We start from the raw sequence: 18,266 nt of genomic DNA, 5'->3' as shown, positions 1-18,266 counted from the left end.
GGGCTACACAGAGAAACCCTATCTCGAAAAAAAAAAGGGGGGGGGAGTGCTTCCAGTAGCTGGGGCTGGCCTCAAACCAGCTAGGTAGCTGAGGGTGACCTTGAGTATGGGGCTTCTCCACTTCTGAGTACTTGCATTACAGAGGAACACCACACCGAGGTTTTGTGGGGCTGGAGCATGGAACTACATCCTACAGGCTAAGGGGCCCATGACCTACTGAACTACAACGCCCAGCCCAGTTATAAATGCCTTCCATTCCTACCCACATACGTTTTCATAGTGAAGCCCTCCCTTGTTTTACCATGTTATTTTTCCTCCTTGCTTGGTAAGAGATTTCTATGAAAAAGAACAGGAGGGTAAAGGACCTCCTTCAGAAGTGCCAATTTGTGTGTAATCTGCATTGATACAATGTATGTGTAATCTGCATTGATACAATGTATGTGTAATCTGCATTGATACAATGTATGTGTAATCTGCATTAATACAGAGTGTGAGCCTCATATGTAGGGGGTGGTGATTTCCTCTAAGCAATTTGTAACCATTATATACATTCTTTTCAAAAAGCTACAATCGGAAGTCATTTTTTTTTTGTAATTTCAAATCAAAGTCATTATTTTTTGCTGCCTGCGTCGAGCCTTAGAGTCTGCATCTATTACAAGAACTCTTAATGGAGTTTCCACTCGCAGAAAGTTAATTTCAGAAGATTAGCCTTTTATATTAACCCGAGAGTGAGAGGTCGTTTCTTATAACTGTGATCTGATCTCTCTTTTTCTTTTGTCTTTGTCCTTATCTTGTGCTGCTCCCGGGTCAGAGGCAACTGCTACACTATTGAGCCACGCCCCGACCCTCTATCCAAGGGCTGTGCCACCTCCAAAGCCTCTAAGCTAAGCCCTAGCCCCTCCCTGGTTAATTCTAAGCAGGTGCTCTAAAGCTGAGCCCATTCTTAACCTTGCCGTGCCCCCTCCCACCCCTTTTAGTAATATTCTATAAAATGGGTCTCTTACAAAGCCGTGCTTATTTTAGAGCATGTACCTTACAGGATGCTGGCTTTTCCCATCAAACAATTAGTCAAATTAAGTAATAAGTTCTCACGAGCCTTAAAATGGAGTCTTAATACTCTCCCTCTTTCTCTTAAAATATCACACACACACACACACACACACACACACACACAAAGCAGCTTCAGTTCTCAGCCTTTAAGGTTTTCATTAAATCCCAGAGAAACAGCTACGAAGAGCTAAATGAAGAGAGAAATTCACAAGTCTCCAGGTATGGCCATTTCTTCCCCGTGACAGAGTTCAGTTGCCAGCTTAATTAATTTTGTGTAGAAAAAGGGAACTAAAAGGGACATCTTGACTTTCTCTACTTGTATTAGAAAAGTGTATTTCTAAGGAGAATAGAAGCGAGGCTGCTCTGGGATTAGCATGTCACCACACCCAACTTAATTACCTTTCTAAATGAAGGTGGAGAAGAAAAAAATGCAGTTTTAAGTTTTGAACTGGATTCTTTGCTTAAAAGTACATTGACATACATGATGTCTATATATGTACATATTCTCTCCTTTTTAAAAATGCCTGGGGAAGGGGGGAGGAAGGGAGGGAGAGAGAATGTGCATGCAGTACCCACAGAGGCCAGTAGAGGGCATAGGATGTCCTGGGACTGGAGGAATAGATGATTATAAGCTGCCATATGGATAATTGGGAAGTGAACTTGGGTCCTCTGCAAGAGCAGCTAGTGCTCTTAACCACGGAGCCATCTCTGCAGCCTCCATATTCTCTCTTTTGAAGTCACAAAGTGCCAGGCATGGTGGCGGCTTCAAAACCTTTAATCCCAGCACTCAGGAGGCAGAGGCAGGCCCACCTCTTTGAGTTCAAGGTCAGCCTGGTGTACATAGTGAGTTCCAGGCCAGTCAGGTCAGACCTTGGCTCAAAAAGAAGAAAAGAAGAAGGAGAAGGAGGAGAAGAAGAAGAAGGAAGAGGAGGAAAGAAGGCCCCAGGGATGTGGAAGCACCTGTAATCTTATCTTTCAAACTAGGATTACTTATATCTGGTCCGGCTTTGGAATAATTAGGTACGATTACCCAAAGTACATCCTAAGCCAAGCCTAAAAAAGCACATAAAAAAGCTGGCTTTTCCTCCAGCAAGATTAAGACTGCATTGCTCAAAACACATCATCTGCCGTTCACGGTACATGAATCAAAAGTCTCTCCTCCAAGATCTACCTAAAAAGAATTCCATAAATACAGCTGAGTAAGACACCTTTATATTATTTATACATATTTGTATTTGAAAAGAAATCAAATCAAATAAAAGCATTGGGCTGAACTTTATAGGAAAATCCACCCACAACCCTGGACAAAAAAATGTGTATGAAAACCAGCTTCACTTTCAAATATAATAAATATCCCCCAGCCTTTAAGCTATGGAAACAGGTTAATCTCATCTTTTATTAGGTTTATGTCAGTATCTCCTGTATTCTCATCTGGGAGGGACCAAGCCGTTTTAGCTACTTCACAAGTCATGTTTGTTTTTCTTCCTTAATGTTTACTATGTTAAAAAATTAAGCTAGACAGTGGTGGCGCACGCCTTTAATCCCAGCATCTGAGAGGCGGAGGCAGGCAGATTTCTGTGTTTGACGCCATCCTGGTCTACAGAGTGAGTTCCAGGACAGTCAGGGCTACACAGAGAAACCCTGTCTCAAAAAAAAAAAAATTAAATGTTTTTAATTATATGTACGTGTGTGGGTGGCTGCGTAAGTGCACATGAGTGCAGGTACCCATGGAGGCCAGAAGAGGGCGCCAGATGTCCTCTATCTGGTCTTGCAGGCAGTTGTGAGCTACTTGATGCTGGTGCTGGGACCTGAACTCGGGTCCTCTGTGAGAGAAGTGTCTGCTCTCAATTGCCAAGCCATCTTTGCAGCCCTCATTTTTTAATTAAAAAAAAAAATTTGTTTTAGTTTTATTTATTTTGTGTGTCTTTGTTTTGCCTGTACGTATGTATACCACGTGCACACTTGCAGCCTGCAGATGTCGTAAGAGGGCATGAAATCCCCTGGAACTGGAGTTAAAGATGGTTGTGAGCTGCCACGTGGGTGCTGGGAAACAAAACTGCGTTTTCTGGAAGTGGAGTCCGTGCTTTTACAGATGAGCTGTCTCTCCAGTCCCCCAATGTTTGTTTGTTTGTTTGTTTGTTTCAAATGCATGGTGACTATTCCTGGAAGAGGACTGTCTGCGCACAGACCTGATTGACCCAGGGTAGTGTGAGGACCTGAGCTGGTGCTGCCTACCTCGCTCTCAGAAGATTACCCCCGGCCATTGGTTTTATTTCTTTTGTCACATGTATGTGTTTGTTTGGGGTGTGTGTGCACATACTGTGGGCCATGTGTCTGTATTTATTTAGGGTGTGTGTGCATATACTGTAGTCCATGTGTATGTGTTTGTTTGGGGTGTGTGTGCACATACTGTGGGTCATGTGTAGAAGTGGAAGACAACTGGAGGCAGTCAGTTCTCTCCTTGCCCTATGTGGGATCTAGGGAGAGAACTCAGGTCATCACACTTAGAGGGTGTACTGGCTAGTTTTGTGTCAACTTGACACAGGCTGGAGTTATCACAGAGAAAGGAGCTTCGGTTGGGGAAATGCCTCTACGAGATCCAGCTGCAAGGCATTTTCTCAATTAGTGATCAAGTGGGGAGGTCCCCTTGTGGGTGGTGCCATCTCTGGGCTGGTAGTCCTGGTTCTATAAAAGAGTAGGCTGAGCAAGCTAGGGGAAGCAAGCCAGTAAGAAACATCCCTCCATGACCTCTGCATCAGCTCCTGCTTCCTGACCTGCTTGAATTCCGTCCTGCATCCTTTGGTGATGAACAGCAGTATGGAAATGTAAGCTGAATAAACCCTTTCCTCCCCAACTTGCTTCTTGGTCATGATGGTTTTTGCAGGAATAGAAACCCTGACTAAGACAGAGGGCGACATCAATAACCCACTGAGAGATGCATCTTCCCAGCCTCCACTGGGTTTAGTAAAAGCCTGATAAATAGCTAAACAGGTACCATGTCTGCCACTTTCCAACAAAAATAAATAAATAAATAAATAAAAGGGAGGGGCAGCCAGGTTGTGGTAACAAATGCCTTTAATCCCAACATTTGGGTGACTTTGGGTGACAGAGGCAGGCGGATCTCTGTGTTCAAGCTCCAGGACAGCCAGAACTGCACAGAGAACCTGTCTTGAAAAGAAGTGGGGGAGCTGGAGAGATGGCTCAGTGGTTAAGAGCACCGACTGCTCTTCTGAAGGTCCTGAGTTCAAATCCCAGCAACCACATGGTGGCTCACAACCATCCGTAATGAGATCTGACGCCCTCTTCTGGTGCATCTGAAGACAGCTATAGTGTACTTAGATATAATAATAAATAAGTAAATAAATCTTTACAAAAAAAAAGAAAAAAAGCGGGGGCTTGACTTCACCCACAAGATTTTTTAAAAAAGCTTGTTTTTGCACTGAACTTTTTCATTTATCCACACTGGAGAAATGCAGTACACCACTGTGCCATACCACCATGGCCTAACTGACTTCGTTCCTTTCCCCAAGCCCCACTGAAAGGACAATGGAGGAATACATACCCACTGCAGCTGCGCTGTGTCCTTCATTGCCTCGGTGAATGCCACAGCAAACCTGGTCCATGGGTAGAGATAACCGTCAGTTAGGCTGGAATGCAATGGACACAACTGAGTCCTAGCTCTTCCCCACAGCCCGTGAGAGGCGGAGAGGACCCAGCTCTAAGTTCCATCCGTTGTGTTGTCATGACTCCCGGTCACTGTCCAGTAGACACCATCTTCACCCACACCAAACAAAGTTGTACATGGTAAATAAGCTCAACGATGCTCAAACCCTCTTTATGTCTCTTATTCCTTTTGAATCATGCAGTGGGGGCTGGGGAGATGGCTCAGCCATTCAGAGCACTAACTGCTCTTCCGAAGGTCCTCGGTTCAAGTCCCAGCAACCACATGGTGGCTCACAGCTATCTGTAATGAGATCTGACGCCCTCTTCTGGAGTGTCTGAAGACAGCTCCAGTGTACTTACATATAATAAATAAATAAATCTTTTAAAAAAATAATTGAATCGGAGTAGAATTGTGAGTCCATAATAAACAATAAAAAAAATTGAATCATGCAGGGGAAGCAGAAATTAAAACTCAAAGGCCAGGCTGGGGAAATGGCACAGTAGTTAAAGAACATTTACTGTTCTTCCAGAGGACTGGGATTCAGTTCCCAGCACCCACGTGGGGTGGCTCACAAGTACCTTTAACTCTAACTCTGGGGGACCCTTGTATGCATGTGGCATGCACACTAACATATGTTTACTGGGATGGTTTTTTTTTTTTTTTTGCTTGTTTCTTCTTTTGAGGGTTTTGTTTATTTGTTTGGTTTTTGTTTATTGAGACACGGTTTCTCTGTGTACCCTTGGCTGTCCTGGGCTTCGCTTTGTAGACCAGGCTGGCCTCGAACTCAGAGATCTATCTACCTGCTTCTGCCTCACAAGCGCTGGAGTTGAAGGCATGCACAACCACCACTCAGCTGCACTTACATTTTTAGGAAATAGAAAGCCAGGAAACAAAATTCAGTAGGTGCCATAGTTAACCTCTAATGCAAAGAACACTCCAGGGCAAGAGGTGTAGGATACAGGGGCTTGATGAGAGAATCTGTGTGTGTTACAGCATCTGCCCTGGGTGCCTGCATGATAATGAAAATACCTAGGGCTGGAGAGATGGCTCAGTGGGAAAGAGCACTGACTCTTCTTCCGAAGGTCCTGAGTTCAAATCCCAGCAACCACATGGTGGCTCACAACCATCCATAACAAGATCTGGCACCCTCTTCTGGAGTGTCTGAAGACAGCTACAGTGTACTTACATATAATAAATAAATAAATAAATCTTTAAAAAAGAAAGAAAGAAAGAAAGAAAGAAAGAAAGAAAGAAAGAAAGAAAGAAAGAAAGAAAGAAAGAAAAAAAAAACTACATGTTAAACGCATGTGGTATGGGGCTGGAGAGATGGCTCAGTGGCTAAGAGCACTGACTGCTCTTCCAAAGGTCCTGAGCTCAATTCCCAGCAACCACATGGTGACTCACAACCATCTGTCATGGGATCTGATGCCCTTTTCTGGTGTGTGTGTGTGTGTGTGTGTGTGTGTGTGTGGACAGCAACGGTGTAGTCATAAAAAAATAAATCTTTTTAAAAAAGAAGCACGTGGTTCACAGACAGACACTCAGGCGTATACATGGCATAAATTAAAAGAAAGATAGAAGAGTCAGCAAGTCCTAAGGGGCTCCGGTGCTAAGAAAATGGCGGGCCTCTATTTAAGATCATGTTTATTGGTCCAGCAAAGATGGAAGAGACTTCCTGCCAAGCACCACCACAAAAGTTTGATCTCTTGGAATTCACATGGTGGAAAGACAGAGGCAGCTCGCTCCCGCTCTCCTCGAGAGCTGTGGTAGCATGCTCACATGTGCCTGTCGAGTGAATAAAGGTATTTTAAGAAGATTGCCTTTGCCACAAAAGGAGCGTATCAGGAACATTTTAACAGAATGGTAGGTAGACAACATCTCTGGCACAGGAATCGTGTAAAGTTGTTCCTTTTTAAAAATCGAGCCAGGAAATGGTATAAGCAAAGTCCACAGTTCCGTGATCATGGCACCTGATAGTGGCTTTACGGGTTAGCCATACATACATGCATACATACATATATACATACAATTACACATATGTAATTCTGTGACAATCACAGAATTGGATCTCCGTTTCGATCTCTGTGAATGTCACGGCTGATTTCAGTCACCATCTTGACAGGAGCCAGAATCACCTAAGAGGCGAATCTCTGGACATCTCTATGACAAATCTGGGGGGGGGGGGGGGGAGGGATGAGTTTCTAGATTAGAAGAATGGAGTTGGGAAAGCCCACCCTATGAGCAGCACCATGCTAAGGACTGCAACTGTGGGCTGAGTAATAGGGGAGTGACCTGAGCACCAGCAGCCGTCTCTCTGCTCCCCGACTTGGGGATGCTACATAACCAGCTGCCTCCCCGGGATGGACTGTACCCTCAAATTTCAAGCCACAATACAGTCCATTGTTGTTGTTACTGCTGCTGTTGTTGTTGTGGCTGTTGTTTTAAGACTGGGTGTGTCTATGAAGCCCTGGCTGGCCTGAAACTCACTATCTAAACCAGGTTGGCCTTGAACTTAAGAGATGCCTGCAGGGTGCTGGGATGAAAGGTAAGCACCACCACACCTGGGTCCATCCATCCATCTTTCCTTCCTTCCTTCCTTCCTTCCTTCCTTCCTTCCTTCCTTCCTTCCTTCCTTCCTTCCTTCAGTTGCTTTTGCCAAGCATTCTGCCACAGCAGTGAGAAAGGTGACTGACAGATACTGTCGTGACTCATTTTGCGTCAACTTGACACAAGTGCTAGAAGTCATCATAGAGGAAGGAGGCTCAGTTGAGAAAAAAAACGCCTCCATGAGATCCAGCTGTAGACAGGCCTGTAGGGCATTTTCTTAGTTAGTGACTGGTGGGGGAGGGTCTAGCTCATTATGGATGGTGTCATTCCTCAGCTGATGGTCCTGGGTTCTGTAAGAAAGCAAGTCAAGGGGAGCAAGCCAGTAAGCAGCATCCCTCCATGGCCTCTCTGCATCAGCTCCTACCCTCTGTGAGTTCCAATCTGATTTCTTTTGATGCTGGTTGTGGAAGGCATAAGCCAAACAAACCCTTTCCTCCCTGACTTGCTTCTGGTCATGGTATTTCATCACAGCAATAGCAACCTTAACTAAAACAAATTAAATATGCATGGCAATGAGTAACAACCATTCAAGGTAGAGAATGCACAGCTGAGATGTGCAATACACGCGGACACCTCCCCAAAACGCAAAGGTTAAGACTGTATTGGACATGAGGAGAAACTCAAAAGTGAAGGAGAGGCTGGGATCAGACTCAAACACACCCAAGCACTCAACACAGCACCAAGTCAGCGAAGGGGTTAAATACATGGGAAAGGCCTGCATCCTCCAAGATGAAGATGGTGGCTAAGCTGGAGAGATGGCTCAGTGGTTCAGAGCACTGGCAGCTCCTCCAGAGGACCTGGGTTCAATTCCCAGCACCCACATGGCTCAAAACCATCAGTAACTCCAGCTCCCTTTGATATGATGCCCTCTTCTTGCCTCTAAGAACAATGCACATACACAGTGCACAGACACACATGCAGGAGAACACCCATACACGTGAAATAAAAATAAAGAGACACTGCTTTAAAAATAAATAATAACAAGGGATATTATTTTTTTAAAATGTACCAGGAAACAAAATGATCCCAATTTTCAGATACATATTATTTCATTTTGATACTTACAATTACTAAGCACTTGTTAGGTCACAATTCTTAGAAGTTGAAAGTCTAGTCCAAAAATTAAGATTTAATAATTTAACTGCACAGGATAAAAGTTTGAAAATCCTGAAAAAAAATTCACACAGCCCCCCATAGAAAAAAAAATCCACCAATTTAAAGGTGTTTGATTAAAAATGAAATGCACATTATAAAACCAGACAAGCTCAATAGCCTCATTTATGGAAACATGAGCCGCATGGTGCCAGACAAGAAATTCATGATTCATGCGTCTCTCTTGCCTACTGGCCTCAATCAATAACACCCCCCCAAATAAAAAAAAATCAATATTTGCTTTAAAAACGATGTAATAAACAGCCCTAGTGATGATACTGTAAAATGGAGTTGTCCAATAATGTTTTCAGTAAACGGAATTACTTTTCTTCCATAGGACAGTGTAGCACAGACCATGTAAATGGAAAGGCAATATGTCTTTAGGATGTGCAAACAGTAGTAAGGCATTTGTACTAATGGGCCATCTTTTGAAAAAATGGTGTGTGTGTGTGTGTGTGTGTGTGTGTGTGTGTGTGTGTGTGTGTTTGCAAGATGTGAGTGCAGTGCCTATGGAGGCCAGAAGAGGGCGCTTGCCCTCTAAAGCTGGAGTTGTAGTTCACTTATACCAGGAGCTACTTTTGATGTAGATACAGGGATGGGAACTCTGATCCTCTGAGGAAGCAGTAAAGTGATCTTTGCGTTGTTATTATATTTGCTTTTGTTTTTTTAAAAGATGTATTCATTTCGATTTTTTTGGTATGAGTGTTTTTCCTCTGTGTGTGTGTGTGTATGCCACACATACAAAGTTCCCATGCAGCTCAAGAAGGGCTGGCCACAGCTAGTGTCTGGAACAGGGTTTCCCACACCATCCTCACAGAACTAATGGCTGTATCATCATGGAGAAGCACCAACCGCAGCCATCAGAGCCATACTCTTAGCCGCTTTCTGGTCCTGGATGGGTGGGAGTAATGTATAAACAGAGGACCAAGCCAGGGTACCGACTGGTGACCGTCTCTCAACTCGTTTATGGGACTCACAGAGGATAATAACCCTGTGATAATAACGTAGGCCAGGTCCATTGTAAACCTGATTAGTTACAATGAGAATTTGTAGCAAAACCAAACTACACTGAGGGCCACCCTGAATAGTGACTAGCCATACAGAAGAATAGTTACAACGATGGCCCTTGGGCCTGCATTGCTCTTAAATCAGCTACTCTGCCCTGCACTGTGGTACATTTCTACAGTCCCAGTGTTCAGAAGGTGGAGGCGGCAGCAGAGTGCAGGGTCATCCTCGGCTATCCATGATGGTCAAGGCTAGCCTGGGCTACAAAAGACCCTATTTCAGCAAACACACACACACACACCAAAAGCACGTGCTAGGGCTCTCTTCCTACCCCACAAAGCCTTCCAGGATGCTCCTGTGTTCCTGTGATAATAACCCTATGATAATAATGTAGGCCCGGTACATTGTAACCCTGTTTGGTTACAATGAGAATTTGTAGCAAAACAAAACTACACTGAGGGCCAGTTTTGTTTTGTGGGTGGTTGTTATTGCTCTGAGACAGGGTCTCTCCTGGCTATCCAGGAGCTTGGTATGTAGATCAGGCTGACCTTAAGTCTCAGATAACCATCTACCTGTCTCCCAAGTTTGGGGATTAAAGGCATGCACCACCGTGCCTGGCAGAGGCCTTATTAGTGGTGGTGTGAATTGATTTCCCTGGTAAGATGAAAGCCTTCCCACTGGGAGAGCCATGTCCTTACCTGGCTTCCTCTAGAACTTTCCCCATGACTTCCTTTTTTTCTTTGTGATTGGCATCTTCATTTAAGTCAGTTCCACCAAAGATGACCCCAAAAGGAATGCCGTGACCTGCAGAATGACAAGTGGGGCAGACTGGGCATCAGGAGGCACGCCCTGGTGACTGGCCTCAGTTGCGAAGCAAAAGCACAGGTTCCCATAACACAGGGCTTTGGGGCTTGTCTGTTTGCAAAGAGCTCTGTAGCCTAGGCTGTTCTCAGACTCTCAATACTCCTGCCTCAGCATACTTGGGCTGCAATTACAGGTGTGCACCACCACTGCTAGATGTGGAGGGCAGGGAGAGGGAGGGAGGGAGAGGGAGAGAGACAGAAGGAGGGAGGAAGAGGTGTGTGTGTGTGTGTGTGTGTGTGTGTGTGTGTATGTGTGTGATAGATATGTGTATGAGAGAGAGATGTGATGTGGGTGTTTGTGCATGTGCCTATATGTGTAAGTGTGTGTGTGTGTGTGTGTGTGTGTGTGAGGGGGGAGGAGAGGAGAGGGAGAGAGGTAGGGAGACAGAATGGGAGGGAAGAAGAGAGAGGTATAAGTGTGTGAGAGGTGTGTGTGTGCGCGTGTGCATGTGCGTGTGTGTGTGTGTGTGTGTGTGTGTGTGTGGTGTGGAGGTCATAGAACAACTTTGTAGAGTCAGTTCTCTCTCCACCTCTGTGTGTCCAGAGAATTTGGGTGACCAGACTTGTGAAGAAACGGCCTTCACACAGTGGGTTATTTCATTGGCCCAACCTTGTTTTTGAGGCAGAGGAGCCCTTGAGCTTGTTATTACCTGGAGGGTGACCTTGAACTCTGGAACTCTCCGGCTTCAAAGTAGGATAGCCCAGGGGGCTGAGATTTTTCCCCCCAAGCACTGCCACGCCCAGTTTATATCTCTCCGGAAATGAAGGGCAAGGCTTGGCTTAGTTACAGCCCCAGGCCCTAGGTGTGAGGCATTCAGTTTCATTCTGGGGGAGAGCAGGTCTCACTATTAAAAGCCTGTATGCAGCCGGAAGGACATGGTGGCGCACGCCTTTAATCCCAGCACTCTGGAGGTAGAGGCAGGCAGATTTCTGAGTTCAAGGCCAGCCTGGTCTACAGAGTGAGTTCCAGGACAGCCAGGGCTACACAGAGAAACCCTGTCTCGAAAAAAACAACAACAACAAAAAATAAATAAATAAAATAAAATAAAATAATAAAAACCTGTATGGGGGAGGGGGGGCATTGAGATGGCTTAGCAAGTAAAGGAAATTGCCACCAAGCCCCATCCCTGGGACCCGTAAGCTGTAAGGAGAGAATCATTTCCTTTTGAGTTGTCTTCTTTTTTTTAAAGATTTATTTATTTATTTATTATATGTGTGTACACTATAGCTATCTTCAGACACTCCAGAAGAGGGTATCAGATTTTTGTTACAAATGGTTGTGAGCCACCATGTGGTTGCTGGGATTTGAACTCAGGACCTTTGGAAGAACAGTCGGTGCTCTTAACCACTAAGCCATCTCACCAATCCTCGAGTTGTCTTCTGACTTCCACAAAGATCTCTCCCCAGCATCACCACCACCACCATCACCATCCTCACCACCACCACCACTCCATACACACAAATAAAAATATACACAAAAAATACCCGCACTGAGATTAATCAAAGTTCCACCCACGATAGTCTGGACTAATTTTCAAATTAACTTGCTTTCAATTTTAAATATATATTCAAATCAACTTGCTTTCGATTTTAAATATATATTCAAATTAACTTGCTTGCAATTTTAAATATACATATATATATATATATATATTTAAATGATGAACTATATATATATAGTTCATCACCATCTATCATTCATCACCATCTATCAGAGCCAAGCTCACCAGTCCTGAGATGTGATCAAAGAGCTTATCAAATGAAAGGAAAGCTAGTGAAAGGGGAGGGTCCTGTTTATCACCCTCTAGCCTGCAGGGGGCAGCACTGTGCAGCCCAGCCTGTTAGACATCAGCACCTGGAGGTCACCAGGCATGGCCCCTCCCTCATGATCACCAGCTTCTAAAGCCAGTCTTGTTCTGTAGAACAGGCTGGCCTCGAACTCAGAGATCCTGCCTCTGCCTCCAGACGCCCCATCGTTTTCAGCCTTAAAGTATCTTTGAATTCAGTTCCGCACACACGGGGTGTGGTGGCACAAGTCTTTAATCCCAGCATTCTCTATGTGTCCCAGGCCAGCCTGATCCACATAGCGAATGAGTTCTAGGTTAGCGAAGGCTCTGTAGTGAGATTCAGTCTCAAAAACAAAAACAGTTTATCACAAGCCAAGTCTGAGAAAAAAAAAAAAAAAAAAAAAAGCGTGGAAATAAGTTGTAGTCATTCAAACCCCCCATTCCTAGCACCTGTATGGACTCAACTGTAGCTCCAGTTTCAGGCTCTGATGCCCTCTTCTGGCAACTGCAGGCACGACACTCACACATAAAATAATAACTGGGGCTGGACAAGGCTCAGCTGTCAACAGCACTGGCTGCTCTTGCAAAGGACCTAGGTTCAATTCCCAGCCCCCACATGACAGCTCACAGCTGTATGAAACTGCATTTCCAGGAGATCTAATACTTTCTTGTAGATTCTGTGGGCACCTGGAACACATGTGGTGAAGGTCTGTGCCTGCACGCAGGCAAAATATCTTTACAGATGAAACTGTTTAATTAAGAAAAAAGAAAAAAGACATCACTCCTACCTGATTGCTGTGGAAGACGTGGCAAAGATAGGGATGTTTTTACTTAATTTCAGGTAAAATAGCTGAAACTGGGTGGACTGGCATACACATTTGAGCCAAGACAGAAAGATCATCAGGAGCTCAAGGCCAGTCAGTACTTGTAAACTGGCAGATCCTGCCTCAAAAGCCTGAGTGTCGTGGGGCTTCCACTAACCCCAGCATTTGAGAAGAAATAGGAGCAGGTCAAGGTCAACCTTACCTATAGCCCGAGTTCAAGGTCAGCCAGGGCTACATGAGACCCTGTCTCAAACACTCAAGCCAAGCCTGGGAGAGGTGGTGCACACCTTTAATTCTAGTACTCGGGAGGCAGAGGCAGGTGGATCTCTGAGTTTGAGGCCACCCTGGTCTATAGAGGGAGTTCCAGGACAGCCAGGGTTTCAGAGAGAAACCTTATCTCAAAAAACCAAAACCAAAAGAAAAAAAAAAAAAAACAAATTCAAAGCATATAACAGAAATGGCAGATAACTGTGGGCCAGTGAGAGGGCTCGTCGGGTAAAGGTGCTTGCCACCAAGCCTGAAGCACTGAGTTAGATTCTTGGGACTAACGTGGTAGGAGGAGGAAACACTATAAAGTTATCCTCTAACCCCCCCCCCATGCATTCGTGCATGCATGCTGTGACACACCCACCCTACTAAACAGATCAATTTAATTTAAAAAATTAAAGACCACCAAACTATAAGCCGTACATGAGGTCGATTTTAAAGACACACAAACTACAGAACAATTATATGGGGTGGGGCGTTTGAATCGGATTCCCTACCCACTCACGGGATATCATGAAAGACTGGTTAATGTTCTTAGCCACATGACCCCATCTGCTTCCTTACTGGGCCCCAGCCTGGGGCAGATTCTTTAACTTCATGAAAGCACCGAAGGCTGCAGCAAGTTAACTGGCAAGCCGTATGTTTTATACACAAGCCGTATGTTTTATAGGCTAGATAAAGCATAGGAGAGGGTTCTCAGAGTGCACCTTGCACGATGCCCTGGCTACACGCCAATTTAGGAAGGACAACTATAATATTCCGCCATTCAACACTTGAAAAATTCATTGATGTACACAGATGGGGAAAACCTTTTACATATATTCCCCAGGAGGGAGGAACGATCCCTAGGGTTAGGTCACGGCTCATAAGGTATGAACCATAATGAAAAGCAGGAACTGAACCAGCGTTTTTTCCTTAAGACTTATTTATTTAGCCGGGGGTGTGGTGGCGCATGCGCCTTTCATCCCAGCACTCGGGAGGCAGAGGCAGGCGGATTTCTGAGTTCGAGGTCAACTTGGTCTACAAAGTGAGTTCCAGGACAGCCTGGGCTACACAGAGAAACCCTGTCTCAAACAAACAAACAAACAAACAAACAAGACTTATTTATTTCTGTATATAAATGTTTTTGCCTGGATGATGTCTGTAGATCAGAAGAGAGCGCCTGATCCCATAGGACTACAGGTATAGATACAGATGGTCGTGAGCCGCCATGTGAGTGCAGGGAATCGAATTTAGATCACCCGGAAGAGTAGCCACTGCTCCTGATGGCTGAGCCATTGTGCCAGCCTTGAACCAGTTACTGACATGTCAGCACTGTAGCCAGGGCGCATGTGTACTGACAGTGCCTCTGTGCACTTCCCTGTAATCTGCATCTTTGTCTGATCGCCCCCTTGGCAAACTTTTGATAAAGGGCTGGTGAGATGGCTTAGCAGGTAAAGGCATGTGGCCCCCCTCCCCTGAGTCTGCCTGAGTTTGATTTCCCAGGACTCACATGGTAAGTGGGTAGATAGGTATTCAGAAAGAACCAACTCTCCCAAGTTGTCCTCTGACCTCCACACATGTGCATGGGATGCACATTTGCATGGGAGTTTGCGTGCATGCATGCACACGCATGCACACACATTAAAATATAATGTAAAATAATTTTGTAAAGGAAAGGGGGACTGCAGAGATGGCTCTGTGTTTAAAACCACTTGCTGCTTTAGCAGAGGGCCCAGATTTGATTCCCAATACCTCATTGGCTCACAACATGACGCCCTCTTCTGGCCTCTGGGAATACAAAGCACACACATATACATATGTATATGTATATATGTATACATCGTGTGTATACATCATGATCAAACTCCAGAAACATCCTTATGTTGATGCTCAGCTAGAGCTTAGTAGCTTTTCACCTGGATGTTGAAAAGACACGATGGATTCAGTGGAAGACTTTTATTTTATTTTATTTTATTTTTTGGAGATAAGGTGTCACTGCTGAGTGGTGGTGGCACAGGCCTTCAATTCCAGCACTTGGGAGGCAGAGTCAGGTGGATCTCTGAATTTGAGCCAGCCTGGCCTACGGAGTAAGTTCTAGGATAGCTAGAGCTAGCTACACAGAAACCTTGTCTTGAAAACGTCCACCCTCCCCTCACCCCCCAAGAAAAGATGTCATTGAGTTATCCTCAAACTCACTTTACACTTGCCTAAGTTGGACTCAAAAATTGGATCCTCCTGTCTTTACTTCCTGAGTGCTGGGAACTATAGGTACATGCCTATATGTCTGGCATGGTAGGTGACTTTAGAGGGTGAGTTTATGACTCTATAATGTTCTTTATAAGAGAAGCTGGCCACTGTGTCTACAGCTACTCAAACTACCTATGACTTTATTTTCATAGTCAACTTGACACAGCCTAGAATTTCCTCGGAAAGAGAGTCTCAGTGAGGGTTTGTCTAGGTCAGGGTGACCTGTGGGCGTGTCGGTATGGAGACTGTCTTGGTTTAATTGCTGTGGGAAGACCCAGCCCACTGTGGGTGTTACCATTCCCCAATCGGGGGGTGGGGGGTCCTGAACAGTGTGAATGTAGAAAGGGCCATTTGTAGGAAACATGCTCTGTGTGCATTCATTTCTCTTGAGGTCAGATGTGATGTGACTAGCTTCTTCAAGCTCCTTTCTTTTTTTNCNTTTTTTTTTTTTTAAAGATTTATTTATTTATTATATGTAAGTATACTGTAGCTGTCTTCAGACACTCCAGAAGAGGGTGTTGGATCTTGTTACGGATGGTTATGAGCCACCATGTGGTTGCTGGGATTTGAACTCCGGACCTTTGGAAGAGCAGTCGGGTGCTCTTACCCACTGAGCCATCTCGCCAGCACCTTCAAGCTCCTTTCAAGGACAGACTGTACCCTGGAAGTGTAAACCAACCCTTTCTCTCTGAAGGCTGCATTTGTCAGAGCATTTTATCACAGCAACAGGAAACTAAACTGAAAGGAACATCACCCATGGAAAAACCCAAGTAGGGAGGAAAGAGGCTTCTTGGCCACAGCAGAGTAAGTGGACCACAGGAGAGACATGAATGCTCTGACCCAAGGCTTCCACAGCTTTGTGAGACCCTGTGCTGTGAATATAGGCATGTCCCACACCAGGCCTGGCTTCATGAAAACACTTAAATAAATATTTATATAGTACAGACATCACCAATAATTATCTGTTCTGAACTAGCAAGGTTACCAAATTTAGATAATTGTTTAATAGAAAAAGATAGAGACCTTGTATCATCCTTCAGTCTGTCTTTGGGTAACGGGGCACTGTTCTTGGCATCTGGCATTTTTTTCAGCACTCCCCCACCCCCGTGTGACTTTGGAAGCATGAGAGGGGTACCTTGCAGAAGTCTGCCTCCTCGGTAGAGGTGAAGAGCTAGTGCCGCTTCCAGGTTCTCATCCACGATCAGGCTGGCAATTTCAGATGGGCTTTCAAAATCAAAGGCATCTCTCAGAACGCATATGTGGCCTGCCGCTTCTAGGTGGTCCCTTTGTTTAAAAACAAAAAAACAAAACCAAAACAGAAAGAGGGCAAAGTTGGTTGGAGTTGTCACCTTGGTTAAGGCATATGGTGATTTGAATACGCTTGGCCCAGGGAGTGGCACTATTAGGAGGTGTGGCCTTGTTGGAGGAAGTATGTCACTATGGGAGTGGGCAATGAGAACCTTCTAACCAGGTAAGAGCCAGTCTTCTATCAGCCTTCCAATGAAGATGTAGAACTCTCAGCTCTTCCTACACCCTGTCTACTGGCTGTCATGCCTTGATGATAGTGAACTGAACCTCTGAACCTGTAAGCCAGCCCTGATTAAATGTTTGCCTGTCTAAGAGTTGCCTTGGTCACGGTGTCTGTTCACAGCAGTAAAACCCTACCTGAGACAATGCTTTGGGTAAGTCCCACATAGTAACCCTTAGTTTCTGAGCTGCTTTTTTTGGAGGCAATCTGTACTGAAACACAGATGGAAGTTTGAAGATGACAACAGTAGACATCCATTCCCCAGCCTGCAGGACCCGGGACTATGACTGGGATCAAGGTCAGGGCTCCATCTGCACCTCTCTGAGTCCACTCTTGCCTTTGTCCATGGTCCCTTCGTTGTAGATGGCGCCCAATGTGCATCTTACAGTAGCTGTCACTCACTTTTTTATGTTTCTTTTAGGTTTATATCATTTTATGCTTATGAGTGTTTTGCCTGCATGTGTATCTGTATAGCACATATAATGCTGGTACCTACAGAAGTCAGAAGGTGTCAGATCTACCAACACTGGAGTTCTAGATAATCATAAGTTGCCATGTGGGTATTGGGGACCAAGCCCTTGTCCTCTGTAACAGCCGCCAGTAGAGGCCCTTGATGCTAAGCCCAACTTGATTCTAACCATCTGAATCTGATCCTATTGGAATCCACGTGATGGAAGGAGAGAACCAACTGTCCCAAGTTGTCCTTTTACCTTAACCTGTATGCCGTGGCATACAGCATGTGAGGTCTCACACACACACACACACACACACACACACACACACACACACGCAGCACCACACTTCCTGCTCCACAGAAAATTAATAAATATAATCTTAAAAGTTTTTTTAAAGGTTTATTTACTTCTATGAGTACACTATAGCTGTCATCAGATAGATACACCAGAAAAGGGCATTGGATCCCATTACAGATGGTTGTGAGCCACCATGTGGTTGCTGGGAATTGAACTCAGGACCTCTGGAAGAGCAGTCGGTGCTCTCTCCAGCCCAGTCTTTAAAGTTTTAAAGACTGTCCCCCAGAATGTGCTCCCACCTTGAATCTCCAGAAGTAGGAACCCAATAAACCTCAGTTTCTGTAAGATGTTACCCAGCCTCAGGTTAATTTGTTACTATAAGCAAGACTGGATTAGATGAGCCAGGCATGGTGGCGCACGCCTTTAATCTCAGCACTCGGGAGGCAGAGGCAGGTGGATTTCTGAGTTCGAGGCCAGCCTGGTCTCTGGTGAGTTCCAGGACAGACAGAGCTACACAGAGAAACCCTGTCTCGAAAAA

At 45.0% G+C, this 18,266-nt stretch overlaps 1 protein-coding gene across 2 annotated transcripts in view; it reads right to left on the bottom strand.

Moving 5' to 3' along the window:
• The window catches only part of Glt1d1 (glycosyltransferase 1 domain containing 1), a 73,581-nt gene that overhangs the window by 44,753 nt on the left and 10,562 nt on the right, over positions 1–18,266 (bottom strand). For both annotated transcript variants that reach the window (XM_029533656.1, XM_021187139.2), the window contains exons 2-4: positions 16,584–16,732; positions 10,177–10,282; positions 4,613–4,664 (exon numbers count right to left, since the gene is read on the bottom strand). In XM_029533656.1, the coding sequence (XP_029389516.1) occupies positions 4,613–4,664; positions 10,177–10,282; positions 16,584–16,732 (307 nt within the window). The remainder of the gene's footprint in view (positions 1–4,612; positions 4,665–10,176; positions 10,283–16,583; positions 16,733–18,266) is intronic.

Source organism: Mus pahari, chromosome 23 (assembly GCF_900095145.1).
Source record: "Mus pahari chromosome 23, PAHARI_EIJ_v1.1, whole genome shotgun sequence".
In the NCBI taxonomy this organism is placed as follows: domain Eukaryota; kingdom Metazoa; phylum Chordata; class Mammalia; order Rodentia; family Muridae; genus Mus; species Mus pahari.
The sequence above is the reverse complement of the archived record's forward strand: the minus strand, read 5'-3'. Positions and strand labels throughout refer to the sequence as shown.